Genomic DNA, 26,437 nt, shown 5'->3' with positions numbered 1-26,437 from the left:
TTTGGTAGTGTGTATATGTCCCTGCCACTCTCTCACATCGTCACAGCTTACCCTTCCCCCTCACCATATCCTCAAGTCCATGCTCTAGTAGGTCTGTGTTTTATTCCCGTCCTACCACTAATCTCTTCATGACATTTTTTTCTTAGATTCCATGTATATGTATTAGCATATGGTATTTGTTTTTCTCCTTCTGACTTACTTCACTCTGTATGACAGACTCCAAGTCTATCCACCTCATTAAAAATAACTCAGTTTAATTTCTTTTTATGGCTGAGTAATATTCCATTGTATATATGTGCCACATCTTCTTTATCCATTCATCTGTTGATGGACACTTAGGTTGCTTCCATGTCCTGGCTATCGTAAATAGAGCTGCAATAAACATTTTGGTACATGACTCTTTTTGAATTATGGTTTTCTCAGGGTATATGCCTAGTAGTGGGATTGTGGGGTCATATGGTAGTTCTATTTGTAGTTTTTTAAGGAACTTCCATACTGTTCTCCATAGTGGCTTTTATCAATTTACATTCCCACCAGCAGTGCAAGAGTGTTCCCTTTTCTCCACAACCTCTCCAGCATTTATTGTTTCTAGATTTTTTGATGATGGCCAATCTGACCAGTGTGAGATGATATCTCATTGTAGTTTTGATTTGCATTTCTCTAATGATTAATGATGTTGAGCATTCTTTCATGTGTTTGTTGGCAATCTGTATATCTTCTTTGGAGAAATGTCTGTTTAGGTCTTATGCCCATTTTTGGATTGGGTTGTTTGTTTTTTTGTTATTGAGCTGCCTGAGTTGCTTATAAATTTTGGATATTAATCCTTTGTCAGTTGCTTCATTTGCAAATATTTTCTCCCATTCTGAGGGTTGTCTTTTGGTCTTGTTTATGGTATCCTTTGCTGTGCAAAAGCTTTTAAGTTTCATTAGATCCCATTTGTTTATTTTTATTTCCATTTCTCTAGGAGATGGGTCAAAAAGGATCTTGATGTGATTTATGTCATAGAGTGTTCTGCCTATGTTTTCCTCTAAGAGTTTGATAGTGTCTGGCCTTACATTTAGGTCTTTAACCCATTTTGAGTTTATTTTTGTGTGTGGTGTTAGGGAGTGTTCTAATTTCATACATTTACAGGTAGCTGTCCACTTTTCCCAGCACCACTTATTGAAGAGGCTGTCTTTTCTCCACTGTATATCCTTCCCTCCTTTATCAAAGATAAGGTGACCATATGTGTGTGGGTTTCTCTCTGGGCTTTCTATCCTGTTCCATTGATCTATATTTCTGTTTTTGTGCCAGTACCATACTGTCTTGATTACTGTGGCCTTGTAGTATAGTCTGAAGTCAGGGAGCCTGATTCCTCCAGCTCCGTTTTTCGTTCTCAAGATTGCTTTGGCTATTCGGGGTCTTTTGTGTTTCCATACAAATTGTGAAATTTTTTGTTCTAGTTCTATAAAAAATGCCAGTGGTAATTTGATAGGGATTGCATTGAATCTGTAGATTGCTTTGGGTAATAGAGTCATTTTCACAATGTTGATTCTTCCAATCCAAGAACATGGTATATCTCTCCATCTATTTGTATCATCGTTATTGTTTTTGTTTTGGTTTTTTTGCGGTATGCGGGCCTCTCACTGTTGTGGCCTCTCCCGTTGCGGAGCACAGGCTCCAGACACGCAGAGCCGGACGGGCCTAGCCGCTCCACAACATGTGGGATCTTCCCGGACCGGGGCACGAACCCATGTCCGCTGCATCGGCAGGCGGACTCTCAACCACTGCGCCACCAGGGAAGCCCTTGTATCACCTTTAATTTCTTTCATCAGTGTCTTATAGTTTTCTGCATACAAGTCTTTTGTCTCCTTACGTAGGTTTATTCCTAGATATTTTATTCTTTTTGTTGCAATGGTAAATGGGAGTGTTTTCTTAATTTCACTCTCAGATTTTTCATCATTAGTGTATAAGAATGCCAGAGATTTCTGTGCATTCACTTTGTATCCTGCTACTTTACCAAATTCATTGATTAGTTCTAGTAGTTTTCTGGTAGCATCCTTAGTATTCTCTATGTATAGTATCATGTCATCTGCAAACAGTGACAGCTTTACTTCTTCTTTTCCTATTTGGATTCCTTTTATTTCTTTATTTTCTCTGATTGCTGTGGCTAGAACTTCCAAAACTAGGTTGAATAAGAGTGGTGAGAGTGGGCAACCTTGTCTTGTTCCTGATCTTAGTGGAAATGGTTTCAGTTTTTCACCATTGAGAACAATGCTGGCTGTGGGTTTGTCATATATGGCCTTTATTATGTTGAGGAAAGTTCCCTCTATGCCTACTTTCTGCAGGGTTTTTATCATAAATGGGTGTTGAATTTTGTCAAAAGCTTTCTCTGCATCTATTGAGATGATCATATGGTTTTTCTCCTTCAGTTTGTTGATATGGTGTATCACGTTGATTGATTTGCGTATATTGAAGAATCCTTGCATTCCTGGAATAAACCCCACTTGATCATGGTGTATGATCCTTTTAATGTGCTGTTGGATTCTGTTTGCTAGTATTTTGTTGAGGATTTTTGCATCTATGTTCATCAGTGATATTGGCCTGTAGTTTTCTTTCTTTGTGACATCTTTGTCTGGTTTTGGTATCAGGGTGATGGTGGCCTCATAGAATGAGTTTGGGCATGTTCCTCCCTCTGCTATCTTTTGGAAGAGTTTGAGAAGGATAGGTGTTAGCTCTTCTCTAAATGTTTGATAGAATTCGCCTGTGAAGCCATCTGGTCCTGGGCTTTTGTTTGCTGGAAGATTTTTAATCACAGTTTCAATTTCAGTGCTTGTGATTGGTCTGTTCATATTTTCTATTTCTTCCTGGTTCAGTCTCGGCAGCTTGTGCATTTCTAAGAATTTGTCCATTTCTTCCAGGTTGTCCATTTTATTGGCATAGAGTTGCTTGTAGTAATCTCTAATAATCTTTTGTATTTCTGCAGAGTCCGTTGTTACATCTCCTTTTTCATTTCTAATTCTGTTGATTTGAGTCTTCTCCCTTTTTTTCTTGATGAGTCTGGCTAATGGTTTATCAATTTTATTTATCTTCTCAAAGAACCAGCTTTTACTTTTATTGATCTTTGCTATTGTTTCCTTCATTTCTTTTTCATTTATTTCTGATCTGATCTTTATGATTTCTTTCCTTCTGCTAAATTTGGGTTTTTTTGTTCTTCCTTCTCTAATTGCTTTAGGTGCAAAGTTAGGTTGTTTATTCGAGATGTTTCCTGTTTCTTAAGGTATGATTGTATTGCTATAAACTTGCCTCTTAGAACTGCTTTTGCTGTATCCCATAGGTTTTGGGTCGTCGTGTCTCCATTGTCATTTGTTTCTAAGTACTTTTTGATTTCCTCTTTGATTTCTTCAGTGATCACTTCATTATTAAGTACTGTATTGTTTAGCCTCCGTGTGTTTGTATTTTTTACAGATCTTTTCCTGTAATTGATATCCAGTCTCATAGTGTTGTGGTCAGAAAAGATACTTGATATGATTTCAATTTTCTTAAATTTGCCAAGGCTAGATTTGTGACCCAAGATACGATCTATCCTGGAGAATGTTCCATGGGCACTTGAGAAAAATGTGTATTCTGTTGTTTTTGGATGGAATGTCCTATAAATATCAAGTAAATCCATCTTGTATAATGTATCATTTAAAGCTTGTGTTTCCTTATTTATTTTCATTTTGGATGATCTGTCCATTGGTGACAGTGGGGTGTTAAAGTCCCCTACTATGATTGTGTTACTGTCGATTTCTCCTTTTATGGCTGTTAGTATTTGCCTTATTTGCCTTATGTATTGAGGTGCTCCTATGTTGGGTGCATAAATATTTACAATTGTTATATCTTCTTCATGGATCAATCCCTTGATCATTATGTAGTGTCCTTCTTTGTCTCTTGTAATAGTTTTTATTTTAAAGTCTATTTTGTCTGATATGAGAATTGCTACTCCAGCTTTCTTCTGATTTCCATTTGCATGGAATATCTTTTTCCATCCCCTCACTTTCAGCCTGTAAGTGTCCCTAGGTCTGAAGTGGGTCTCTTGTAAACAGCATATATATGGGTCCTGTTTTTGTATCCATTCAGCCAATCTGTGTCTTTTGGTGGGAGCATTTAATCCATTTACATTTAAGGAAATTATTGATATGTATGTTCCTATTACCATTTACTTAATTGTTTCGGGTTGTTCTTGTAGGTCTTTTCCTTCTCTTGTGTTTCTTGCTTAGAGAAGTTCCTTTAGCATTTGTTGTAAAGCTGGTTTGGTGGTGCTGAACTCTCTCAGCTTTTGCTTGTCTGTAAAGGTTTTAATTTCTCCATCAAATCTGAATGAGATCCTTGCTGGGTAGAGTAATCTTGGTTGTAGGTGTTTTTCCTTCATCACTTTAAATATGTCCTGCCACTCCCTTCTGGCTTGTAGAGTTTCTGCTGAAAGATCAGATGTTAACCTCATGGGGATTCCCTTGTGTGTTATTTGTTGTTTTTCCCTTGTTGTTTTTAATATGTTTTCTTTGTATTTAATTTTTGACAGTTTGATTATTATGTGTCTTGGCGTGTTTATCCTTGGGTTTATCCTGTATGGGACTCTCTGTGCTTCCTGGACTTGATTGACTATTTCCTTTCCTATATTAGGGAAGTTTTCAACTATAATCTCTTCAAATATTTTCTCAGTCCCTTTCTTTTTCTCTTCTTCTTCTGGGACCCCTATAATTCTAATGTTGTTGCGTTTAATGTTGTCCCAGAGGTCTCTGAGACTGTCCTCAGTTCTTTTCATTCTTTTTTCTTTCTTCTGCTCTGCAGTAGTTATTTCCACTGTTTTATCTTCCAGGTCACTTATCCGTCCTTCTGCCTCAGTTATTCTGCTATTGATCCCATCTAGAGTATTTTTCAATTCATTTATTGTGTTGCTCATCGTTGCTTGCTTCCTCTTTATTTCTTCTAGGTTCTTGTTAACTGTTTCTTGCAATTTGTCTATTCTATTTCCAAGATTTTGAATCATCTTTACTATCATTATTCTGAATTCTTTTTCAGGTAGACTAGCTATTACCTCTTCATTTGTTAGGTCTGGTGTGTTTTTATCTTGCTCCTTCATCTGCTGTGTGTTTTTCTGTCTTCTCATTTTGCTTATCTTACTGTGTTTGGGGTCTCCTTTTTGCAGTCTGCAGGTTCGTAGTTCCCTCTGTTTTTGGTGGCTGTCCCCAGTGGCTGAGGTTGATTCAGTGGGTTGAGCAGGTTTCCTGGTTGGGGGAACTAGTGCCTCTGTTCTGGTGGATGAGGCTGGATCTTGTCTTTCTGGTGGGCAGGTCCACGTCTGGTGGTGTGTATCGGGATGTTAGTAGCCTTATTATGATTTTAGGCAGCCTCTCTGCTAATGGATGGGGCTGTAGACCTGTCTTGCTATTTGTTGGGCATAGGGTGTCCAGCACTATTCGTTGCTGGTCCTTGAGTGAAGCTGGGTCTTGGTGTTGAGATGGAGGTCTCTGGGAGATTTTTGCCATTTGATATTACGTGGAGCTGGGAGGTCTCTTGTGGACCAGTGTCCTGAGGTTGGTTATCCCACCTCAGAGACACAGCCTTGACACCTGGCTGGAGTGCCAAGAGCCTTTAATCCACACGGCTCAAAATAAAAGGGAGAAAAAAATAGAAAGGAAAGAAAGGAAGGAAGGAAGGAAGGAGGAAGGGAGGGAAGGAAGGAAGGAAGAAAGGAAGGGAGGGAGGAAGAAAGGAAGGGAAGAAGGAAGAAAGGAAGGAAAGAAGAAAGGAAGGAAGGGAGGAAGGAAGGGAGGAAGGAAGGGAGGGAAGTAGGAAAGAAAGGAGGGAAGAAAGGAAGAAAGAAAGGGAGAAGAGAAAATAAAGTATGATAAAATATAGTTATTAAAATAAAAAATAATTATTAAGAAGAAAAATTTCTATTAAAGAAAAAAAACAACAAAAAAAAACACAAACAAACAAAAAAAACCGGGTCGTCTAACCCTAGGACAAATGGTGAAAACAAAGCTATACAGACAAAATCTCACACAACCGCACCCACATACACACTCACAAAAAGAAAAAAGGGGAAAATAATAGTATATCTTGCTCCCAAAGTCCACCTCCTCAACTTGGAATATTTCGCTGTCTATTCAGGTTTTCCACAGATGCAGGGCACTTCAAGTTAACTGTGGAGCTTTAACCTGGTGCTTCTGAGGCTGCTGGGAGAGACCTCCCCCTCTCTTTGTTTGCACAGTTCCTGGGGTTCAGCTTTGGACTTGGCCCCGCCTCTGCGCGGAGGTCGTCTGCCCTTCGCTCAGACACGATGGGGTTAAAGGAGCAGCTGATTTGGGGGCTCTGGCTTACTCAGGCCAGGGGGAGGGAGGGGCACGGATGCGGGGCGAGCCTGTGACGTCAGAGGCTGGCGGCGTGACGCTGCACCGGCCCGAGGCGCACCATGCGTTTTCCCGGGGAAGCTGTCCCTGGATCCCGGGACCCCGGCAGTGGCGGGCTGCACAGGCTGCCGGAAGGGGCGGTATGGAGAGTGACCTGTGCTCGCACACAGGCCTCTTGGTGGCGGCAGTAGCAACCCTAGGGTCCCACACCCGTCTCTGTTGTCCGTGCTGACAGCCGCGGCTTGCGCCCGTTTCTGGAGCTCCTTTAAGTGGCGCACTTAGACCCCTCTCCTCGTGCAACAGGAGGCAAAGAGGGATGAAAAGGTCTCTTGCCTCTTCAGCAGCTCCAGACTTCAACTGGACTCCCTCCCGGCCAGCCGTGGTGCACTAACCCCTTCAGGCTGTTTTCACTCTGCCAACTCAAGACCTTTCCCTGGGATCCGACTGAAGCCCGAGGTTCAGTTCCCAGCCCCGCCCACCCAGGAGGGTGAGCAGACAAGCCTCTCGGGCTGGTGAGTGCTGGTCGGCACTGACCCTCTGCGGAATCTCTCCGCTTTGCCCACCGCACCCTGTGCTGCGCTCTCCTCCGCGGCCCCGAAGCTTCCCCCTCCGCCACCCGCAGTCTCCGCCCGCGAAGGGGCTCCTAGTGTGTGGGAACCTTTCCTCCTTCACGGCTCCCTCCCACTGGTGCAGGTCCCGTCCCTATTCTTTTGTCTCTGTTTATTCTTTTTTCTTTTGCCCTACCCAGGTACGTGGGGAGTTTCTTGCCTTTGAGAAGGTCTGAGGTCTTCTGCCAGCGTTCGGTGGGTGTTCTATAGGAGAAGTTCCACGTGTAGATGTATTTCTGATGTATCTGTGAGGAGGAAGGTGGTCCCCGCGTCTTACTCTAACGCCATCTTCTCGCTCCCCCGCAAAGTTTGTTTTAAAAAAAAATACTAGGGACTTGCCTGGTGGTCTAGTGTAAGAATCCTCCTTCCAATGCAGGGGGACACGGATTTGATCCCTGGTTGGGGAACTAAGATCTCACATGCTGCAGGACAACTAAGCCTGCGTGCTCTAGAGCCTGAGAGCCCCAACGAAGAGCCTGCACGCGGCAACGGAAGATCCCGAGTGCTACAACTAAGACCCGACACAGCCAAATAAATAAATACTAAAAAAAAAAAAAAGAATACTGAAAGAGGGATTCAGATAAAACCACAGACTCTATTTTTTCAATATTGGAGAAATAGCTAAAATAGCCAATATTTTCAGATAATTTCAACAACTCTTTTAGGGAATAACAAATGAAAACTTGACTTATTTAGAAAGTGCATAAGGAAAATGAATCACTGATCTTGAAAAAGTATTTGTGAAAAGCTGAGGTTTGAGATAACCACATTTACAAAAAGCTAATATCCTGAGATAAGAATTTACAAAACAGATAAATTAGGGAACAATTATTTATATTACAATATTAATAGCTATTTTACAAAAGGACTCCAAACTGAGCTTATTTAAATAATGAATTTCCCAAGTACAGTTAAATATGAAAACTATTCATTATTTTATTTGAATTAAAATTCTGTTTATTAATTTATTAACAATTGTAAGAAAGTCATATCTGTATCTAATGTACTTTAAAAATTGAAGTATTGGGGTTTTTTTGTTTTTTGTTTTTTCTTTTGTGGTATGCGAGCCTCTCACTGCTGTGGCCTCTTCCACTGTGGATCACAGGCTCCGGACGCGCAGGCCCAGCGGCCATGGCTCATGGGCCCAGCTGCTCCGCGGCACACGGGATCCTCCCAAACCAGGGCACAAACCCACGTCCCCTGCATCAGCAGGCGGGCTCTCAACCACTGCGCCACCAGGGAAGCCCTGAAGTATTGTTGATTTACAATGTTTCAGGTGTACAGCAAAGTGATTCAGTTATACATATATAACTGAATATATATATGAATAAGAATATATGTATATTCTTTTCCAGATTCTTTTCTATATTAGGTTATTATAAGGTATTGAATATAGTTCCCTGTGCTATACATTAGGACCTTGTTTTTTATCCATTTTATATACAGTAGTGTATAACTGTTAATCCCAAATTCCTAATTTATCTCTCCCCGCTTTCCCCTTTGGTAACCATAAATTTGTTTTCTATGTCTGTGAGTCTATTTCTGTTTTGTAAATAAGTTCATCTGTATCATTTTTTAGACTCCACATATAAGTGATATCATATGATATTTGTCTTTCTCTGACTTACTTCATTTAATATGATAATCTCTAGGTCCATCAGTGTTGCTGTAAATGGCATTATTTCATTCTTTTTTATGGCTGAGTAATAGTCCATTGTATATGCATACCATCTTCTTTATCTGTTCATCTGTCGATGGACATTTAGGTTGCTTCTATGTCTTGGCTATTTGTAAATATTGCTGCTATGAACATTGGGGTGCCTGTATCTTTTTAAATTATAGTTTTCTCCCGATATATGCCCAGGAATGGGATTGTGGGATCATATAGTAGTTCTATTTTTAGTCTTTTAAGAAACCTCCATACTGTTCTCCATAGTGGCTGTATCAGTTTACATTTCTACCAGCAGTATAAGAGGGTTCCCTTTTCTCCACACTCTCTCCAGCATTTATTGTTTGTAGATTTTTTGATGATAACCATTCTGACTGGTGTGAGGTGATACCTCATTGTACTTTTGATTTGAATTTCTCTAATAATTAGCAACATTGAACATCTTTCCATGTGCTTCTTGGCCATCCAGATGTCTTCTTTGGAGAAATGTCTATTTAGGTCTTCCACTCATTTTTTGATTGGGTTATTTGCTTTTTTGATATTGAGCTGTATGAGCTGTTTGTATATTTTGGAAAACAATCCCTTGTCAGTTGCATCATCCACAAATATTTTCTCCCATTCCGTAGGTTGTCTTTTTGTTTTGCTTATGGTTTCCTTTGCTGTGCAAAGCATTTTAGTTTAATTAGGTCCCATTTTTATTTTTGGTTTTTTTCCATTTCCATCTCTAGGAAACAGATCCCCCAAAATACTGTTGCGATTTATGTCAAAGAGTGTTCTGCCTATATTTTCCTCTAGGAGTTTTATAGTATCCAGTCTTACATTTAGGTCTTTAATCCATTTTGAATTTATTTTTGTATACAGTATTCAAGAATGTTCTAATTTCCTTCTTTTACATGTAGCTGTCCAGTTTTCCCAGCACCATTTATTGAAGATACCGTCTTTTTTACATTGTATATTCTTACCTCCCTTGTTCTAGATTAATTGACCGTAAGTGCATGCATGGGTCTATTTCTAGGCTGTCTATCCTGTTCCACTGATGCATGTGTCTTTGTTAGTGCCATACTATTTTGATGACTGTAGCTTTGTAGTGTAGTCTGAAGTCAGGGAACTTGATTCCTCCAGCTCTTCTTTTTCAAGATTGTTTTGGCTTCTAATATAAATCTTAAAACTTAGATTTAAGTAATGTGAAAATAATACCTCAAAAGTATAATCAAATATGAAATTATTATAGGAAATTTTCATTTTCTTCACATATATTTATTTCAAATGCAGTGTAAAACAATATTTAAAATAAACCAATTTAGGCACATACAAATTTGGTGTAATTAATTGTCGAATAAGCCTTTTTTCCCCCTAATGCCTTTAAACATCATTGTAGATCACTATTTGAGTCCTGTATTTACAACAATCCTATTGTATTCAGACTCCTGAGTTGATTGTTCATTTTTAAGTTTAATGTCCAAAGGTGGCATGAGTAAATTACAGATATGTGTTTGCTTACTTGGGACTTTCATCTTTTAAACAATGCTAAGTAAGTGACAGCATTAAAGCCATGTGTTAAATTCATAACTCAAAGAGCAAAGTTAGACATTGAATAATTCAGTTAGGACTATTCTTTAATATTGTTTTTCAGGGCTGCACTGATACTTTTTTATCCTTGTCTTAAAAAGTAACTGAGGAATAAATCCCACAATTTACTTGAATACTATAGCTCAGGCTAGGACTAGTTAGAACTTTTTTAAAAAATCCTGTTTGATTAGCTCATTGAATCAGGTGATCAGTTTAAACTGTGTTTGAGAAATGAATTGTCTTAAATTGATGGCTATTTGACATGGTATGCGCATGTATGCATATGATGACATGGTATGCATATGATGCAACATTACAAATGTGTAAAATGATGACATATATGTGTCAAATTAATTTTTTTTCTTTATTTGGGGGAAGGGTGATCCTTTTTATTATTTTTTATAAATTTATTTATACATTAAAAAAATAAATTTATTTATTTTTAATTTATTTTTGGCTGCTTTGTGTCTTTGTTGCTGCACATGGGCTTTCTCTAGTTGCAGCAAGCAGAGTCTACTCTTCGTTGCAGTGTGCGGGCTTCTCTTGTGGAGCACGAGCTCTAGGCCCACAGGCTCAGTAGTTGTGGCTCACAGGCTCCAGAGCTCAGGCTTCGTAGTTGTGGCGCGTGGTCTTAGTTGCTCCGCAGCATGTGCGATCTTCTTGGACCAGGGCTCAAACCCGTGTTCCCTGCATTGGAAGGCAGATTCTTAACCACTGCACCACCAGGGAAGCCTGGTAATCCTTTTTAAATGAAAGTTCTTGAGATGTACATATATATCTTCATATATACAGGGCCATGAGTCAAAGGATGCAGATGCCCTCCAGAAGGTAGAAAAGGCAATGAAATGGGTTCTCCTCTAGAGCCTTCCGAAGGAACACACAGCCCTGCCAAAACCTTGGTTGTAGGATTTCTGATTTCCAGAACTCTAAGAGAATATATTTGTATCCTTTAAGCCACTAAGTGTGTGGTAATTTATTACATCAGAAATAGCAACTAATAGAGACTACAGATTTATGTTTTAATGAATTCTTTCCATAATGAAGTATCACAATGCCCACAGATTCAAAGAATGACCTGCCTGGAAAAAAAAAAAGGAAGCCCACAACAAAGCAAGCATGTAAAAAAAAAATCCCAAACATTTCTCCTTATTTATTTGCAGATATGGTCTCTAAAATAGAGTTATCTATGAGAATTCACGAAGAAGTACATTTCAAAACTCTATCTTCTGAAAATAATGATGAAAAATCAAAAACATCACTAGACACTGAAAGGCCTACTCAAGTGGAAATAGACACATTTGTGGAAAATATCCTGTCAAACAGTCAGATCATTTCAACTGATTACTCTTTGTCTTCTCAAAATTATGTTGCTCAAAAAGGTAAGAAACAATCTATTTGTTCTCCAATGCAGCAAGTAAGGAAAAAATTAGATTCAAAATTACATCGTATCAATGTTAACATATTTTTATTTATAAATTGACAGAAGATGCTTCTGAATGTCAGATTCTGAAATATTTATTTCAAATTGATGTTTATGAGTTCCTGAATTCTGCGTTTTCACCAATTGTAGTTCTTACAGAAAGGGTAAGTTGACGTTTTAGATGTTTTTCAATAATTTTACCTATTTTACTAAGTATAGGAACAGTTGAAAATTATGTTTGAGTGAATCCTCCCTATGTGAGTGTTATATAATATTTCTCTTTACATAAGATCTTACATGTAAGCTTTCTCCTTACATGAATGTTTTGTTGCATGGATGTTGTTAAGGATGTTTTCTAAAACTTTCCTTAAGCTTTGTCGATCTTGAGCATTTGGGTTTTTTCCTTCCCCTTTTTTTCAAATCAGGGGAAATTACACTAAGAGTTAACTCAGAAATAATATGAACTGAAAATTAATCTTAAGCAAATTATTAGTATTTGAATGACAGCTGTGACCTCAAAATGGTGTAATGTGAGAATCTTGCAAAAGCAATTAGTATGTCAAAATTTAACCAAGTCATAAGCAAAATTCTAAAATCTGTCCACTTTTTCATTTATTGTAAATCCTATTAAATTCTATTTGTTTATTGTAAATGAAATATTGCAAAAGGACCTAGCTGTAGTACTTGGCACATGAGGCCTTTTACAGATGTTTGTTCCTTTTCTCATCTACTGCTACCAAATATTAATTGAGGAAGCACTTTTGTCTTCTCATTTACATTTTAAGATGAAATTTAACAGTGGTTGCCTTCAAGGAGTTCACTCTAGTTGGAGGACATCAGTTAAAAAAAAAAAAAAAGCAATAATTATAATATGGTGCTGTAATAGCCACAGGATGCTACTGATATACAGGAGGAGCTGCCTAGTAGACTTTGGAAGTGGTAGGTAGAGAGGGTGGGGAGGAGGAGCCTGAGAAAATGTCCCAGAAGAGATCTTACTCCAGCTGATATTGAAGAAAGAGTAGGAGTTAGCCAGGCAAGAAATGATAAACATTCTAGGTTGAGGAGAGAGCATTTTTTAAAGTACAGAAGTGGGAGAGAGCTTGGCATCTTTGGAGATCTATAAGCAATTCAGCCTGACTGAATACAGAGTGAGACTGAAGTTGTATACTGGGATTATGTAAAAAATAACTTTGCATGTTATGATAGGAAGTTGAACTCTATCTTTTAAATGGTGGGGCACTATTGAGGAATTTTAAGTAGGGAGTGAACTGAAAAAGTTTCATTTTTAATGTCTATCTGTCAACATTGTCAAATAAGGATTGAACTGGATAAAGACCAGAGGCAGGGAGGCCAATCAAGAAGTTATCACTTTAGTTCAGGAAATAAATGGTGAAGGTCTAAAACAGAGTTTATACACTCAAATGAAATGAGTGCAGCACAGGTAAAGGTGAGAACTGTAACCAACTAGAGAGTGTATGCTTTCTCTGAAACATGTAGCTGCTACTTACTGTCAGCCTGGTTTTTGCCAGATCTTCTGATATTTCAAGAAAAGTTGGACATCTGGGTTCTTTTGTGTGAAATCTCCCAATTTTTAATGCTGGCAAATATTTAGATTAGAAAAAAATATCATGCAGTTCAGACAAAACATTCTGTGGGTTGGGTCTGGCCCACTAGCCACATTTTTTAACCTTTGGCCTAATATCTGATAGTGGTTGTTAAAATGATTGGAAGGACAAACTAGGTAGATTTTTGTAGATAGAATTCATTGGATTTAATGATTGATTGAATGTAGCAAGGAGAAGAAAATGGAAAAATGAGAATAATTTACCAGATTTTTAGTTAGGGTGACCAGGTGCCACTGACTGTAAGAGTATTTGTGAAAACTAGGCTTAATGAGACATATTGTTTTGCTTTCAGAGGCTTCCTCCTTACTTTATTTCTTTGCTGGTTTCCAGAGTTGACATTACTTGGTAAATCAGTTCAGAGAAATGATTAATTTACTCTGTATGATTTGGTGTTTAACATGTTGACTAAAAACATTACTTAGAAATCTGCTCTAGCATAGGAGAAAAGGAAAACTAATAATAATGATGTAATTTATAAAAATAGTCATAATAAAACTTTCAACTACCCATTTAATTAATTCTACTTATTAGTATGTCCAACTGACATAGCCCTCACTTGTCATCCCCCTCTCCCATAAATTATACCAGTGAAGTTACTAATTTAAAAAATAATTTATTAGTACACCATATTCACCTTTCATATAAAGTGCTTATTTAATACAGGCTATGCTAAGTAAGCTTTCTTTTGTGGACTCATTAAATATCATCAAATACATTTTACTTGAACCATTTTGGTTGAAATTCTTCAGGCATGAAAATATTGAACTTAAATTTGTTAATTATCTTGTGACCTTGGAGAGTCACTTGTTCTCTGGTGAAGTCTCAGGTTTAAAACTGTAATATCAGTAGCAGAGAGTAGATGACAGACTGGTCATTGGCTGGCTTGAGCATTGTTTAAAAATTATGAACCAGCTGACTACATTTAAAAGGTTAGTTCATATAAAAATCTGAATTTCTGCATTCTCTTGAAAAAGTAGAAGACTGTAATACATAGTCTTCCGTTCTTCTGTGGCAACAAGAAGCTCAAGCTGAATAGCCCTTGCATTGAATAGACATGTGGTTTTCATTTCCCTATACTTATTTCAACTGTCTGGCTTCTATACGGCTTTAAGTTCATAATGTTTGGGCTAAATGCTCTGAAGAGTTTCTGCCAGGTCAGGAATTCTAAGTCTTAGTGGGTCTATTAAGCATCCATAATAGCTGCAGTAAATGGAAAATTTGAGCAATTTTCCAGTTAAATTTAGGCAAAAGTGTTTCCTTTTCTTCTTGCCTAAATGCTTCAGGTAATTGTTTCTATTCACTGATAATTTTAGTTAGATTTTGTACACAAAATACTTCTTTTGAATTGTTTAAGTAATAGGAATCAACACTACTTTTTAATCTACTTTATTTTATAATTGAGGAGGCTCTTTGGGTTCTAACCTTTATATATTCTTAACTAGAATAAAAAATATATATAAATATATTCATTTATATGTGGAATAAACAATGGAAATTACCCAGCTCTTGTTCAACAGGTAGCTCCTGATTTAGTATGTTCTGAGGACAACTCTTACATCACTAGTGCAGAGAATGAAGATGTGGCTCAGCATGTTTGACTTTCTTTTGAAGGACTAGATCGTACAGCCTGTGACACTGACTGTTTAATTAAATGGGAGTAACTAGTGTTTACAGCTTAGCAACAGGGCCCTTCATAAGGGAAATCAGTTTCTAGGTTGTGGACAAGGTTTACTGGTTAGCATGTTTCCAATGTTCTTGTATGCTTTCTAGCAGCTGTCACAAACACTAACAGCATTTGTTCTCCATTTCCTTTAAAGTAAGTTTATATAAGATGGCAAAATCCCATATCTGCTTAAGGACAAACTTTGATATCTTTCACATGGTAAAAATCATGTACTCTATATGAATATAATATAGAATAAAACATTCAATTTTATTTTTATCAGTTATCTAATTTAGTATTTCTCTTTTCAATTGTAGATTTTAAGAGGGTAGTACTATGCATGACATTTAAGGAAGAATTAATCAGGAGTTATGTCCATGACATTAGATTATGGGTTGGTAGTCACAACTCCACCTATAGCACCCCTTTACCACACAAGTGTCAAAGTAGGATCACAGTGTGGAAACACAAGAGTGCAGGATGTATTAGAATCTGAAATCTTTCTCAAGGATATGAGGAGCTTAGTAGAACTTTATTTACATATTAGAATATATTAACATGAACCTTTTAAAAAATGGAATTGAAAGATCTAGAGGAAGAGGTAAGTTTCTATATGACTATTAAGTGTGCAGAAAAGAAATTAGGTTTGAACCTGGCATTGAGTTTTACTGTTTTTGCCATGGAGAAACTTGTAGATTTTTCTTTTAAATTTCATTTATCCTTTTGTCCCTGCTCTACGTTTTTAATATTTGGAATGGTAATTATTGAAAAACTAGAAAAGGACACAGACTGTCTCAGGGAGGGCAAAGGGATTTTTAAAAAAATGTTTTACGTTGTAAATAAATCCTGAAAGCTAACGATTCTGGAGTTCCCTGAAAATGTTGACTAACTGAAGAATTTTCATTCAGTAATACAGTGTTTTAATTGAGGCATATGTTATTGTTCTAAGATCCTTTGAAATTCTCAATTTTGGTTATGCTTCTGTTTAGATTTTTTAAATTAATTAATTTAGTTTATTTTTGGCTTCATTGGGTCTTCATAGCTGCACGCGGGCTTTCTCTAGTTGCAGCGAGCGGGGGCCACTCTTCGTTACAGTGCTTGGGCTTCTCATTGCAGTGGCTTCTCTTCTTGCGGAGCATGGGCTCCAGAGCACAGGCTCAGTAGTTGTGGCGCACGGGCTTGGTTGCTCTGTGGCATGTGGGATCCTCCCGGACCAGGGTTCGAACCCGTGTCCCCTACACTGGCAGGCGGATTCTTAACCACTGCACCACCAGGGAAGCCCCTCTGTTTTGATTTTAGTAAACTATTCACATAGTTTAGTTTCAGCACACACTGTCCAACACATATGAAGGTTGTGTAATACCTTAAAAATGGAGAATCATTCAGCAATTTCTGCTACTCTTTGCTACTTGTGAAAGTTCCTGAAACTCCTTAAGCTGATGTGGCAAATGAGAGATCACTTTGAGTTCCAAAAAACTAGTCTGCATTTCGGTCCTGAAAATCACTTGCCGTGAACTTGGGCCATTTCTGGATTCTTTTTGGCACAATAGTTCTGTTGCTGTTAGAGCTTAACATTAGGGAAGTTTCCTAAGGAACTAAGATTCTGTTCAATTATTGAGTTCTCTCGGGTGGTTTGTTTAGGAAGAAGTATCTGTGGCTTTTTGAGTTGCTTCATTAAGGACTTCAATTAGAAGACTCAGAGATGGGTGATCCTTTACACCTGTGTTAGCTAAAACCCATCCCCAAGAACCGATCCAGCCCTGGGTATTTTATTCGACAGGCCTAAATATAGAGTCCTAAATTTAGAGGGCATGATGCTACTTTTAGCTTCCCTTCCTCAGAGGAGAACAGCACGCGCCCAGCTAAGGTTCATACGGGTTTGATTTAGCATTTGGGTAACTAGGAGCTCATGGAGTTTAAAGAGTTTTGCCCAGCAAGTGCCCAGGTAACTCAGGTAAAAGTGAGTAAAGCCCTCGAACCCTCCGCTGGGCAGAGGAGGCCCGATCGATGTCCTCTTGCGTGGGAGAGGTTAATCTTTGCCCAGACCACAGATGACCCGAGACGCCTTCCTGTCCAAAGTCCGGACACGGTTGGCAGGAGGCGCGGGCCCTGCAAGCCATTTTCTGACAGGAATGACGGCGGCCGGTTTCCCCGGGCCGGCGGGCTCCCTCAGGGTAGGGCTCCCTCAGGGCTTCCGTGGGGTGTGGATAGCAGGCTCTAGCGGGGCTGCGAGAGGAAAGCGATGGGGGCTGGGGCTGGGCCAGGCGCCGGCACCCGGGCCGAGGGGGCGCGTCGCGCTCACCCAGCCGGGCTACGCAGAGGGGCCTCCGGGAGAAGCCTCGCCGCCGGCACCCGAGGTGGGGACTCCAGAGACCTAGTCCTGACGTTCGGGGCGGTGCGGCCCACACCACAGAGAAGGCCTGGAGGTCGAATCCCATTCTCTCGGCCCCAAGCCTCTCGATTTCCAAGGCACGGTAGCTCCGCCAGGTAGAGCCCCGGCCCCTTTAAGAGAGAACGACCGGGACACGTCTACGAACCTCGCGCGAAGTAGGAGGGGAAATTAACGGAGTCCCCGCGACCCCGCCTCCGTGCGGAGGTCTGGCCGAAACCAAACCGAGGGGTAGGGCGGCGAGGAGAGTGCAGGTTGCAGGCTCGTGCGGGCGGGCTTGGACCTCCGGATCTTCAGGACGCAAAGCGTAACCTAGGGGCCGAAGCTTCCCGGCTGGGCAGCGTGAACACTTGAGGCCCGTAGGCGCCGTTTATCTCTGGTACCTCCCCGCAGCCGGCTCCGTAGTGGTCTGCTCCGGTTGCCCGGTGCGGGTTTGGGTTCCGGACCGAACGCTGCGTGTCCGGTGCCGCTGGTGGTGGCTCGGCCAGGCCCTGGATACGGCGTCGATTGCCAGGGCAGCCTTGACGCCATGGAGGGGCCCGGGACTGTTTCTCAGCCGCACTTGGGGCTGGTCCTGGGAAAGCTTCGCTGGGTGAGTCCAGGCGCGATCCGGGTCAGTTGGCTCAGGGGTCGCGGGAGCCGCCCGGGGAAGGTAGCAGCCGACTTTGGCTTTGGGGTCTCAGCGGCGGTGGTCGGAGGACCTGAAGCCAGTTCTCACCTGTCGCCGGGCTACGGCCTGTGTCCGAGACAGTAGCCAGGTTCCTAGGATGCCTGGGCGGTTTTTTTGTGTGGTGTAAGGGGAACTGGAGATCAGGAAGGTGAACAGAGCATTAGCTTATCAGGACTTTACAAGAGTGTGTTTCCCGATTCCTAAAATGAATTAGCCTTTCGGTCGTGTTATTTATTTTGAACAGAGGTCAATAACACGTGGATTCCCCGACAGTGAGAAACTTGAGGACAGATCCTCTGAAATGAGTTCCTTTTAGTACTGAAACTTCGCGTTGCTTGAAAAGACACCTAAGCCTGGATAGGGAATAGGGATTCTAATTCTGCGTTTTCTTTTAATAAAGAATGCTTTTTTGAGATACTTTACCGTAAGTGAGATTGATCTTCGTTTCTTTCTGTGTCTTGTTAATGTGAAAGGTCGTGTTAATGTAAAAAATCTGGAGATACTGAGCTCCCAGTGTTCACAATTTCTTTCTTTCTTTCTTTTTTTTTTAGGTTTGTAATCAGGTTGCAGGGATTTTTCTCACTAAGTGTTTACAGGTGTCTTTGTTGACATGTTTAGGGGCATTTATGTCGCCATATTTAAAAAAAACTATTTGCATTAAAAATGTCAAAAGCCCTTTTAAACATTGGGACAGTTATGATTATTGGTTTCTTATTATGTAAATTTAAAAGTTCTGTTGCCATGGTTTTCATTTATTCAACCATAGTGTGTCTAGTGATTTTATGAATGTAAATACAGATGACAGTTATATGGAGGTTCTAAATGGACTAAGACATAGTCTGGGCCACTGGTGTCATACTGTCTGTTAAGGGAGAGAAGACAAAAGCATAGAACAAAGTAGAAACAGATGAAGCGCTTACTGAAACATACATACAAAGTGCTGAGGAAATTGAGGAGTGGGAGAGATTACATTTTCTTGAGTGTTTATGAAAGCCTTTCCAGGCTGAGCGAATAGCTTAAGCAGAGCAGGAATGAAAACAACATGGTGTGTACAGCAGACTGGGAGCAGTATTACTAGAGTGTAAAGTGGGCTCAGGGAGTGATGTGCAGTGATGCTTGTTGGAGACATAAGTTTGTTCCAAGTGATGTAGGTGCTGGAGAGCCCTTGAAGTATTGCAGTGGTTAGACTTTTGGTTTAAATAGATCTTCCTGATAGTAGTATGTAGGTTAGGTGTAAGTACAACAAAACTAGAAGCAGGGTGTAAGGGAGAGGTGACAGAGTCGTCAAGTAGGGGTAGAGAAGAGGGTACCGAATGGGAAATATATAGTAGCTAAGAACTATAGTGGGTAGGAATTTAATGATTGTATGCAAAGGATCAGAGAGAGAAAAGGAATCTAGAATGACTTCCAGTTTCTGGTTATGGCAACTTACTCATTCAAAGAGATAGGATATATATAGAAAGATAAGGATTTGTGGGATGAGAGAGAATTTCAGATTGCACATATTTCTCTTTCTTCACGAAAAACAACTCTGTGAACAGTATCTTCATCTGGATGATTTTTTTGGCTAAATGCACTATTCTCACAACACTGGCCTGGGGCCTAGGATAGCACAACACTGCTCTGCTTTTTAATTTTTTTTTTTAAGTTAAAACAAATTTTTTATTGAGGTATAATCATATAACATAAAATTTACACTTTCATAGTATCGAATTCAGTGATTTTTTTTTATGTTCATTATGTTGTACAGCTATCACCACAATTTTGGAGTATTTTTATCACCCTAAAAAGAAACCCTGTCCTTATTAGTACATTCCCAGTTTTCACCTCACTCCATCCCTTGGCCACCACTAATCTACTTTCTGTCTCTGTGAATTTGTCTATTCTGGACATTTCATGTAAATGGGTCATACGATATGTGGCCTTTTGTGTCTGGCTTCATCTACTTAGCACACTTTCAAGAGTCTTTTGTATTGTACCATGTAACAGTACTTCATTCCTTTTTATGGCTGAAAAATATTTCATTGTCTAGATATACTATATTTTGAATATTCATTCATAGTTTAATGGATATTTGGGTTGTTTGTACTTTTGACTACTATGACTAATGCTGCTATGGACATTCATGTACAAGTTTTTGCTTTTTTTTTTTTTTTGCGGTACGCGGGCCTCTCACTGTTGTGACCCCTCTCGTTGCGGAGCACAGGCTCCGGAGGCTCCGGACGCGCAGGCTCAGCGGCCATGGCTCACGGGCCCAGCTGCTCCGGGCATGTGGGATCATCCCGGACCGGGGCACGAACCCATGTCCCCTGCATCGGCAGGCGGACTCCCAACCACTGCGCCACCAGGGAAGCTCCATGTACAAATGTTTTTAATGAATATTTTCAGTTCTCTTGGGTATATACCTAGGAGTGGAATTACTGGATCATATTTACTGTATGTTTAACTTTTGGAGGAACTGCCAAATTGTTTTCCACAGATGCTGTACCATTTTACATCCCCACTGGCAGTTTATGAGGGTCGAATTTCCCACATCCTCTCCGATACTTTTTTTTTCTAAATATTCACTCTAATGATGAGTGTAAAGTGGTATATCTCGTTGTGGTTTTGATTTGCAGTCCCCTGATGACTAATGATGTTGAGCAACCTCACATGTTCTTATTGGCCATTTGTGTTGTCTTCTTTGGAGAAATATCTATTCAGTTCTTTTACCATTAAAAAAATTGGATTATTTGTCTTTTTATTGTTGAAGTCATAAGAGTTCTTTATACATTAACGAAATTAGATCTGTGGATCCAATTCTGTGGATTGTCTTTTTACTTTCTTGATGGTGACCTTTGAAGCACCAAGGTTTTTAATTTTGATGAAATCTAGTTTATCTTTTTTTTTTCCTTTGGTTGCGTATGCTTTTGGTGTTATATCCATGAAACCAGTGTTTAAAATAAGGTCACAAAGATTTACATCTGTGCTTCCTTCTAAGAGTTTTAGCTTTTACATTAAGGTCTGTGATCCATTTAAAATTAATTTTTATATATGGTATAAAGTATGGGTCCAGATTCATTTGTTAGTGGGTAAGTATTCACTTGTCCCAATACCATTTGTTGAAAAGACTCCTCTTTCCTCATTAATTTTGTATTGGTACTGCTGTTAAAAATCAATTGACCATAATTTTTTTTTATTGATATAGTTCATTTACAATATTATATTAGTTTCAGGTATACAACATAGTGTTTCAGAACTTCTATAGATTATCCTCCATTTAAAGTTATTATAAAATATTGGCAATATTCCCTGTGCTGTACAATATATCCTTGTAGCTTATTTACTTTATGCATAGTAGTTTGTAGTTTGTAGGTTGTAGATCTTAACCCCCTCCCTTTTTCCTGCCCCTCCCCGCTCCCCAACTAGTAACCACTAGTTTGTTCATTATATCTGTGAGACAGTTTCTGTTTTGTTGTATTCACTTGTTTTATTTTTTTAGATCCCACACACATTGATAACATACAGTATCTGTCTTTGTCTGTCTCAGTCATTTCACTAAGCATAATACCCTCCAGGTTCCCATGTTGTTGCAATTGGCAAAATTTTATTTTTTATGACTGAGTAACATTCCATTGTATCTATGTCTGTATCTATCACATCTTCTTTATCCATTCATCTGTTGATGGACACTTAGGTTGCTTCCATATATTGGCAATTGTAAATAATGCTGCAATGAACATTGTGGTGGGTGTATCTTTTCAAATTAATCTTTGTATTCTTAGGATGTATGTCCAGGAGTGGAATTGCTGGATCATATGGTAGCTCTATTTTTAGTTTTTTGAGAAAACTCCATAATGTTTTCCACAGTGGCTGCACCCGTTTACATTCCTAACAACAGTGTCCAAGGGTTCTCTTTTCTCCACATCTTTGCCAGCATTTGTGGTTTGTGGTCTTTTTGATGATAACCTTTCTGACAGGTATGAGGTGATATCTCATGTGGTTTTGATTTGCATTTCTTTGATGATTAGCGATGTTGAGCATCTTTTTAATGTGCCTGTTGGCCATCTGTTTGTCTTCTTTGGAAAAATGTCTTTTCAGGTCTTTCACTCATTTTTAAATTGGGTTGTGTGTGTTTCTGACATAGAATTGTATGAACTATTTATATATTTTGGATATTAACCCTTTATTGGTCAGGTCATTTGCAAATATTTTCTCCCATTCATTAGGTTGTCTTTTCATTTTGTAGATGGTTTCATTTGCTGTGCAAAGCCTTTTAAGTTTAATTAGGCCTTATTTGTTTATTTTTACTTTTGTTTCCTTTGCCTTAGGTAACAGATCAAAAAAATATTGCTATAATTTTTGTCAAAAAGTGTTCTGCCTATGTTTTCTTGCAGGAGTTGTTGTTTTTTTTCTTTTTTAAAATTTATTTATTTAATTTATTTTGGCTGGGTTGGGTCCTCGTTGCTGCATGTAGGCTTTCTCTAGTTGCGGTGAGTGAGGGCTACTCTTCATTGCGGTGTGCGGGCTTATCATTACAGTGGCTTCTCGTTGTGGAGCATGGGCTCTAGGCGCATGGGCTTCAGTAGTTGTGGCACGCGGGCTCAGTAGTTTTGGCTTGTGGGCTCTAGAGCAGGCTCAGTAGTTGTGGTGCATGGGCATAGTTGCTTCACAGCATGTGGGATCTTCCTGGACCAGGGCTCGAACCCATGTCCCCTGCATTGGCAGGCAGATTCTTAACCACTGAGCCACCAGGGAAGCCCCCTTCCAGGAGTTTCTGATCTTCCATTTAGGTCTTTAATCCACTTTGAGTTTATTTTTGTATGTGGTGTGAGAAAATATTCTAATTTTATTCTTTTACATGTAGCTGTCCAGTTTTCCCAGCACCACATATTGAAGAGACTGTCTTTTCCCAGTTGTATATTCTTGCCTCCTTTGTCATAGATTAATTGACCATAAGTGTGTGGATTTATTTCTGGGCTCTCTATTCTGTTCCATTGATCTATGTGTCTGTTTTTATGACAGTACCATACTGGCTTGATTATTATAGCTTTGTAGTATAGTCTGAGGTCAGGGAGCATGATTCTTCTGGCTCTTTTCATCTCTCTCAAGTTTGTTTTGGCTGTACTGTTTTTTTTGTGTTTCCATACAAATTTTAAAATTATTTGTTCTAGTTCTGTGAAAAATGCCCTTGGTAATTTGATAGAGATTGCATTGAACCTGTAGATTGCCTTGGGCAGTATACCTATTTTAACAATATTAATTCTTCCAGTCCATGAACATGGTATAACTTTCCATTGTAATTGATGGTAAGTTTAAGAGTTTATTTCTGGATACTCATTTCTACTCCATTGGTCTATATGTCTTTCTTAGGCGATTACCAAGCTGTCTTTATTACTGTAACCTTGTAGTAAGTTTTGAAATAGGGAAGTATGAATACTCCAACATTGTTCTTCATTTTCAATATTGTTTTGGCTAATATGTGTGTAGATAGATAGATAGCCAGCCATACGTATGTATGTATCTATGACTATATATCTCTGTAAAAGGAAATGCTATCCCTTGCATTTCCGTATGAATTTTAGGATCTGCTTGTCTGTTTTTATGAAAGAGGCATTTGGAATTTTGATAGGGATTGCATTGACTCTGTACATAAATTTGGAGAATATTGCCATCTTGACAATATTAAGTCTTCCAGTTTATGAACATGGGATGTATTTTCATTTATTTAGATCTTATTTACTTTCTTTCAACGTTTTGTAGTTTTCAGAGTATAAGATTTCCACTTAACTTTGTTAAATTTATTCCTAAGTATTTTATTCTTTTTTTTCTATTGTAAATGGAAATGTTTTAATTTCATTTTCAGGTGGCTCATTGCTGTTTTATAGAAATATGACTGATTTCTCCCTTTTGATTTTGTATCCTACAGCTTTCCTGAACTTGTTTGTTAGCTCTAATAGTGTTTGTGTGTGTGTGTGTGTATGTATGTATGGTTTAGGATTTTTTTTTTTTTTATGTGTAAGATTATGTCATCTTCAAATGGAGATAGTTTACTTTTTTTTTTCCGCCAGTCTGGGTGCCTTTTATTTGTTTTTCTTGCCTAATTGCCTGGTTAGAATCTCTAGTACAATGTTGAATCAATGTGGAGAGAGTGAACATCCCTGTCTTATTACTGGTCTTAAGGTGAAAGCTTTCAGCCTTTCACTGTTAAGTATGTGAGCTGTGAGTTTTTCATAGATGCCCCTTATAAGGCTGAGGAAGTGCCCTTCAGTCCTAGTTTGTTGAGTGCTTTGATCCTGAAAGGGTGTTGGATTTTGTTAAATCTCTTTTCTTTGTCTGTTGAGTGATCATGGGTTTTTTCCTTCTTTATCCTTTTTTTTTTTTTTTTTGTGGTACATGGGCCTCTCACTGTTGTGGCCTCTCCTGTTGCGGAGCACAGGCTCTGGATGCACAGGCTCAGTGGCTATGGCTCACTGGCCCTGCCGCTCTGCGGCATGTGGGATCTTCCCGGACCGGGGCATGAACCCGTGTCCCCTGCATCGGCAGGTGGACTCTCAACCACTGCGCCACCAGGGAAGCCCTAACGTTGGTTTTGTTTTGTATGTTGAACCAACCTTGTATTCTTGGAATAAATTCCACTGTCATGATATATAATTGTTTTTACATGCTGCTGGATTTGCTTTGCTAGTATTTTGTTGAGGATTTTGCATCTATATTTATAACAAATATTGATGTGTGGTTTTCTTTTCTTGTGATGTATTTGTTTATCATATCAGGGTAATACTGACCTCATAGAATGAATGAGTTAGGAAGAGTTCCTCCTCTTTTATTTTCTGGAAGAGTTTGAGAATGATTGGTGTTAATTTTTCAGTAAACTTTTGGTATAATTCACTACTGAATCCAACTGGCCCTGGGCTTTTCTTTGTTGGTATCCACAGGGAACAGGTTCCAGGACCCCCATGAATAACAAAATCGGAGGATGCTCAAGTCCCTTTCATGAAATGGCATAGTATTTGTAAATAACCTATGCACATCCTTCCTCCTGTATATTTAAAATCACCCCTAGATTCCTTATAATACTGAATAAAATGTAAATGCTATGTAAGTAGTTGCCAATGTGTGGCAAATTTAAGTTTTGCTTTTTGGAACTTTCTGGAAATTAAAAAAAATATTTTTTCATCTACAGTTAGTTGAATCTGTGGCTGCAGAACCCATGGATATGAAGGGCCAACTGTACTAAGTCTATTTATTTGTTTTAGGTCTAATCAGATTTTCTGTTTCTTCTTGAGTTAGGTTTAGTAGTTTATATGTTTTTAGTAATTTCAGTTTCACCTAGGTTATGTAATTTGTTGACATACAATTGTTCTCAAGATCTTTTTCGTTTCTGTAAGATTGCTAGTCATACTTTAATTACTGGTTTTAGTAATTTGAGTCTTCTCTTTTTCTTGGTTAATCTAGCTACAGATTTGTCAATTTTGTTGATTTTTTTTCTCCCCCCAAAACCAATGTTTGTTTGTTTTTATCTTTATTGGAGTATTATTGCTTTACAGTGTTGTGTTAGTTTCTGCTGTACAACAAAGTGAATCAGCTATATGTATACATATATCCCCATATGCCCTCCCTCTTAAGCCTCCCTCCCATCCTCCTTATCCCACCTCTCTAGGTTGTCCCACAGCATTGAGCTCATCTCCCTGTGCTATGCAGCAGCTTCCCACTAGCCATCCATTTTACATTTGGTAGTGTATATATGTCAGTGCTACTCTCTAACTTCATCCCAGCTTCCCCTTTTGGTTTTGTTTTTATCCGTATTTTTCTGTGTTACTTTTTTGTTTGATTCTGCTGTAATCTTTATTATTTTCTTCCTTCTGCTTGTTTTGGGTTTATTTTGCTCTTTTTCTAGTTCTTTAAGGTTTAGGGTTAGGTTGGGCTATTGATTTGAGATCTTATTTTTTTTAAATGTAGGCTTTTATAGCAATAAATTTCTCTCTGAGCACTGTTTTAACTGCATTCCATAAATTTGGAATGTTGTGTTTTCTTTCATTTCAACGTATTTTCTGATTTCTCTTGTGATTTCTTTTTTGACCCATTGGTTATTTAGGAGTATTTCACCTATTTATGAATTTTCCAAATTTACTTCTGTTATTAATTTCTAATTTCATTCCATTATGATCAGAAATCAAGCTTTTAAAATATTGAGACTTGGTTAAGGCCTGGCATATGGTCTAGCCTGGAGAATGTTTCATGTGCATTTGAGAAGAAAGTGTATTCTGCTGTTGTTGAGTGGAGTGCTCTATAGATGCATGTTCGTATACAGTGTTGTTCAAGTTTTCTATTTCCTTGCTGATCATTTGACTGTTTGTTATTCATGATCAAAAGTAGAGTCTTAAGGACTCTAATTACTATTGAATTGTCTATTTTTCCTTTCATTTATACTAGTTTTTATTTCATATATTTTGGAGCTCTATTGT

General features: G+C 38.8%; 1 protein-coding gene across 33 annotated transcripts in view; it reads left to right on the top strand.

Annotated features, from left to right (window-relative positions):
- Nucleotides 1–26,437, top strand: part of MIA2 (MIA SH3 domain ER export factor 2) — a 105,699-nt gene that overhangs the window by 11,612 nt on the left and 67,650 nt on the right. For 4 of the 33 annotated variants that reach the window (XM_059059125.2, XM_059059119.2, XM_067028535.1 and 1 more), the window contains exon 1: nucleotides 16,803–17,105. In XM_059059125.2, coding sequence (XP_058915108.2) covers nucleotides 16,983–17,105 — 123 coding nt within the window. In that variant the 5' untranslated portion in view covers nucleotides 16,803–16,982. Of the gene's footprint in view, nucleotides 1–11,383; nucleotides 11,603–11,706; nucleotides 11,808–16,770; nucleotides 17,106–17,496; nucleotides 17,913–26,437 lie in introns of those variants that run through there. The other 29 variants (XM_067028552.1, XM_067028543.1, XM_067028532.1 and 26 more) reach the window with 17 other exon arrangements.

The sequence above is a fragment of the Kogia breviceps genome, chromosome 3 (assembly GCF_026419965.1).
Source record: "Kogia breviceps isolate mKogBre1 chromosome 3, mKogBre1 haplotype 1, whole genome shotgun sequence".
NCBI classification, from domain to species: Eukaryota; Metazoa; Chordata; class Mammalia; order Artiodactyla; family Physeteridae; genus Kogia; species Kogia breviceps.
Note: the sequence above shows the minus strand (reverse complement) of the source record. Positions and strands in the feature narration are given on the sequence as shown.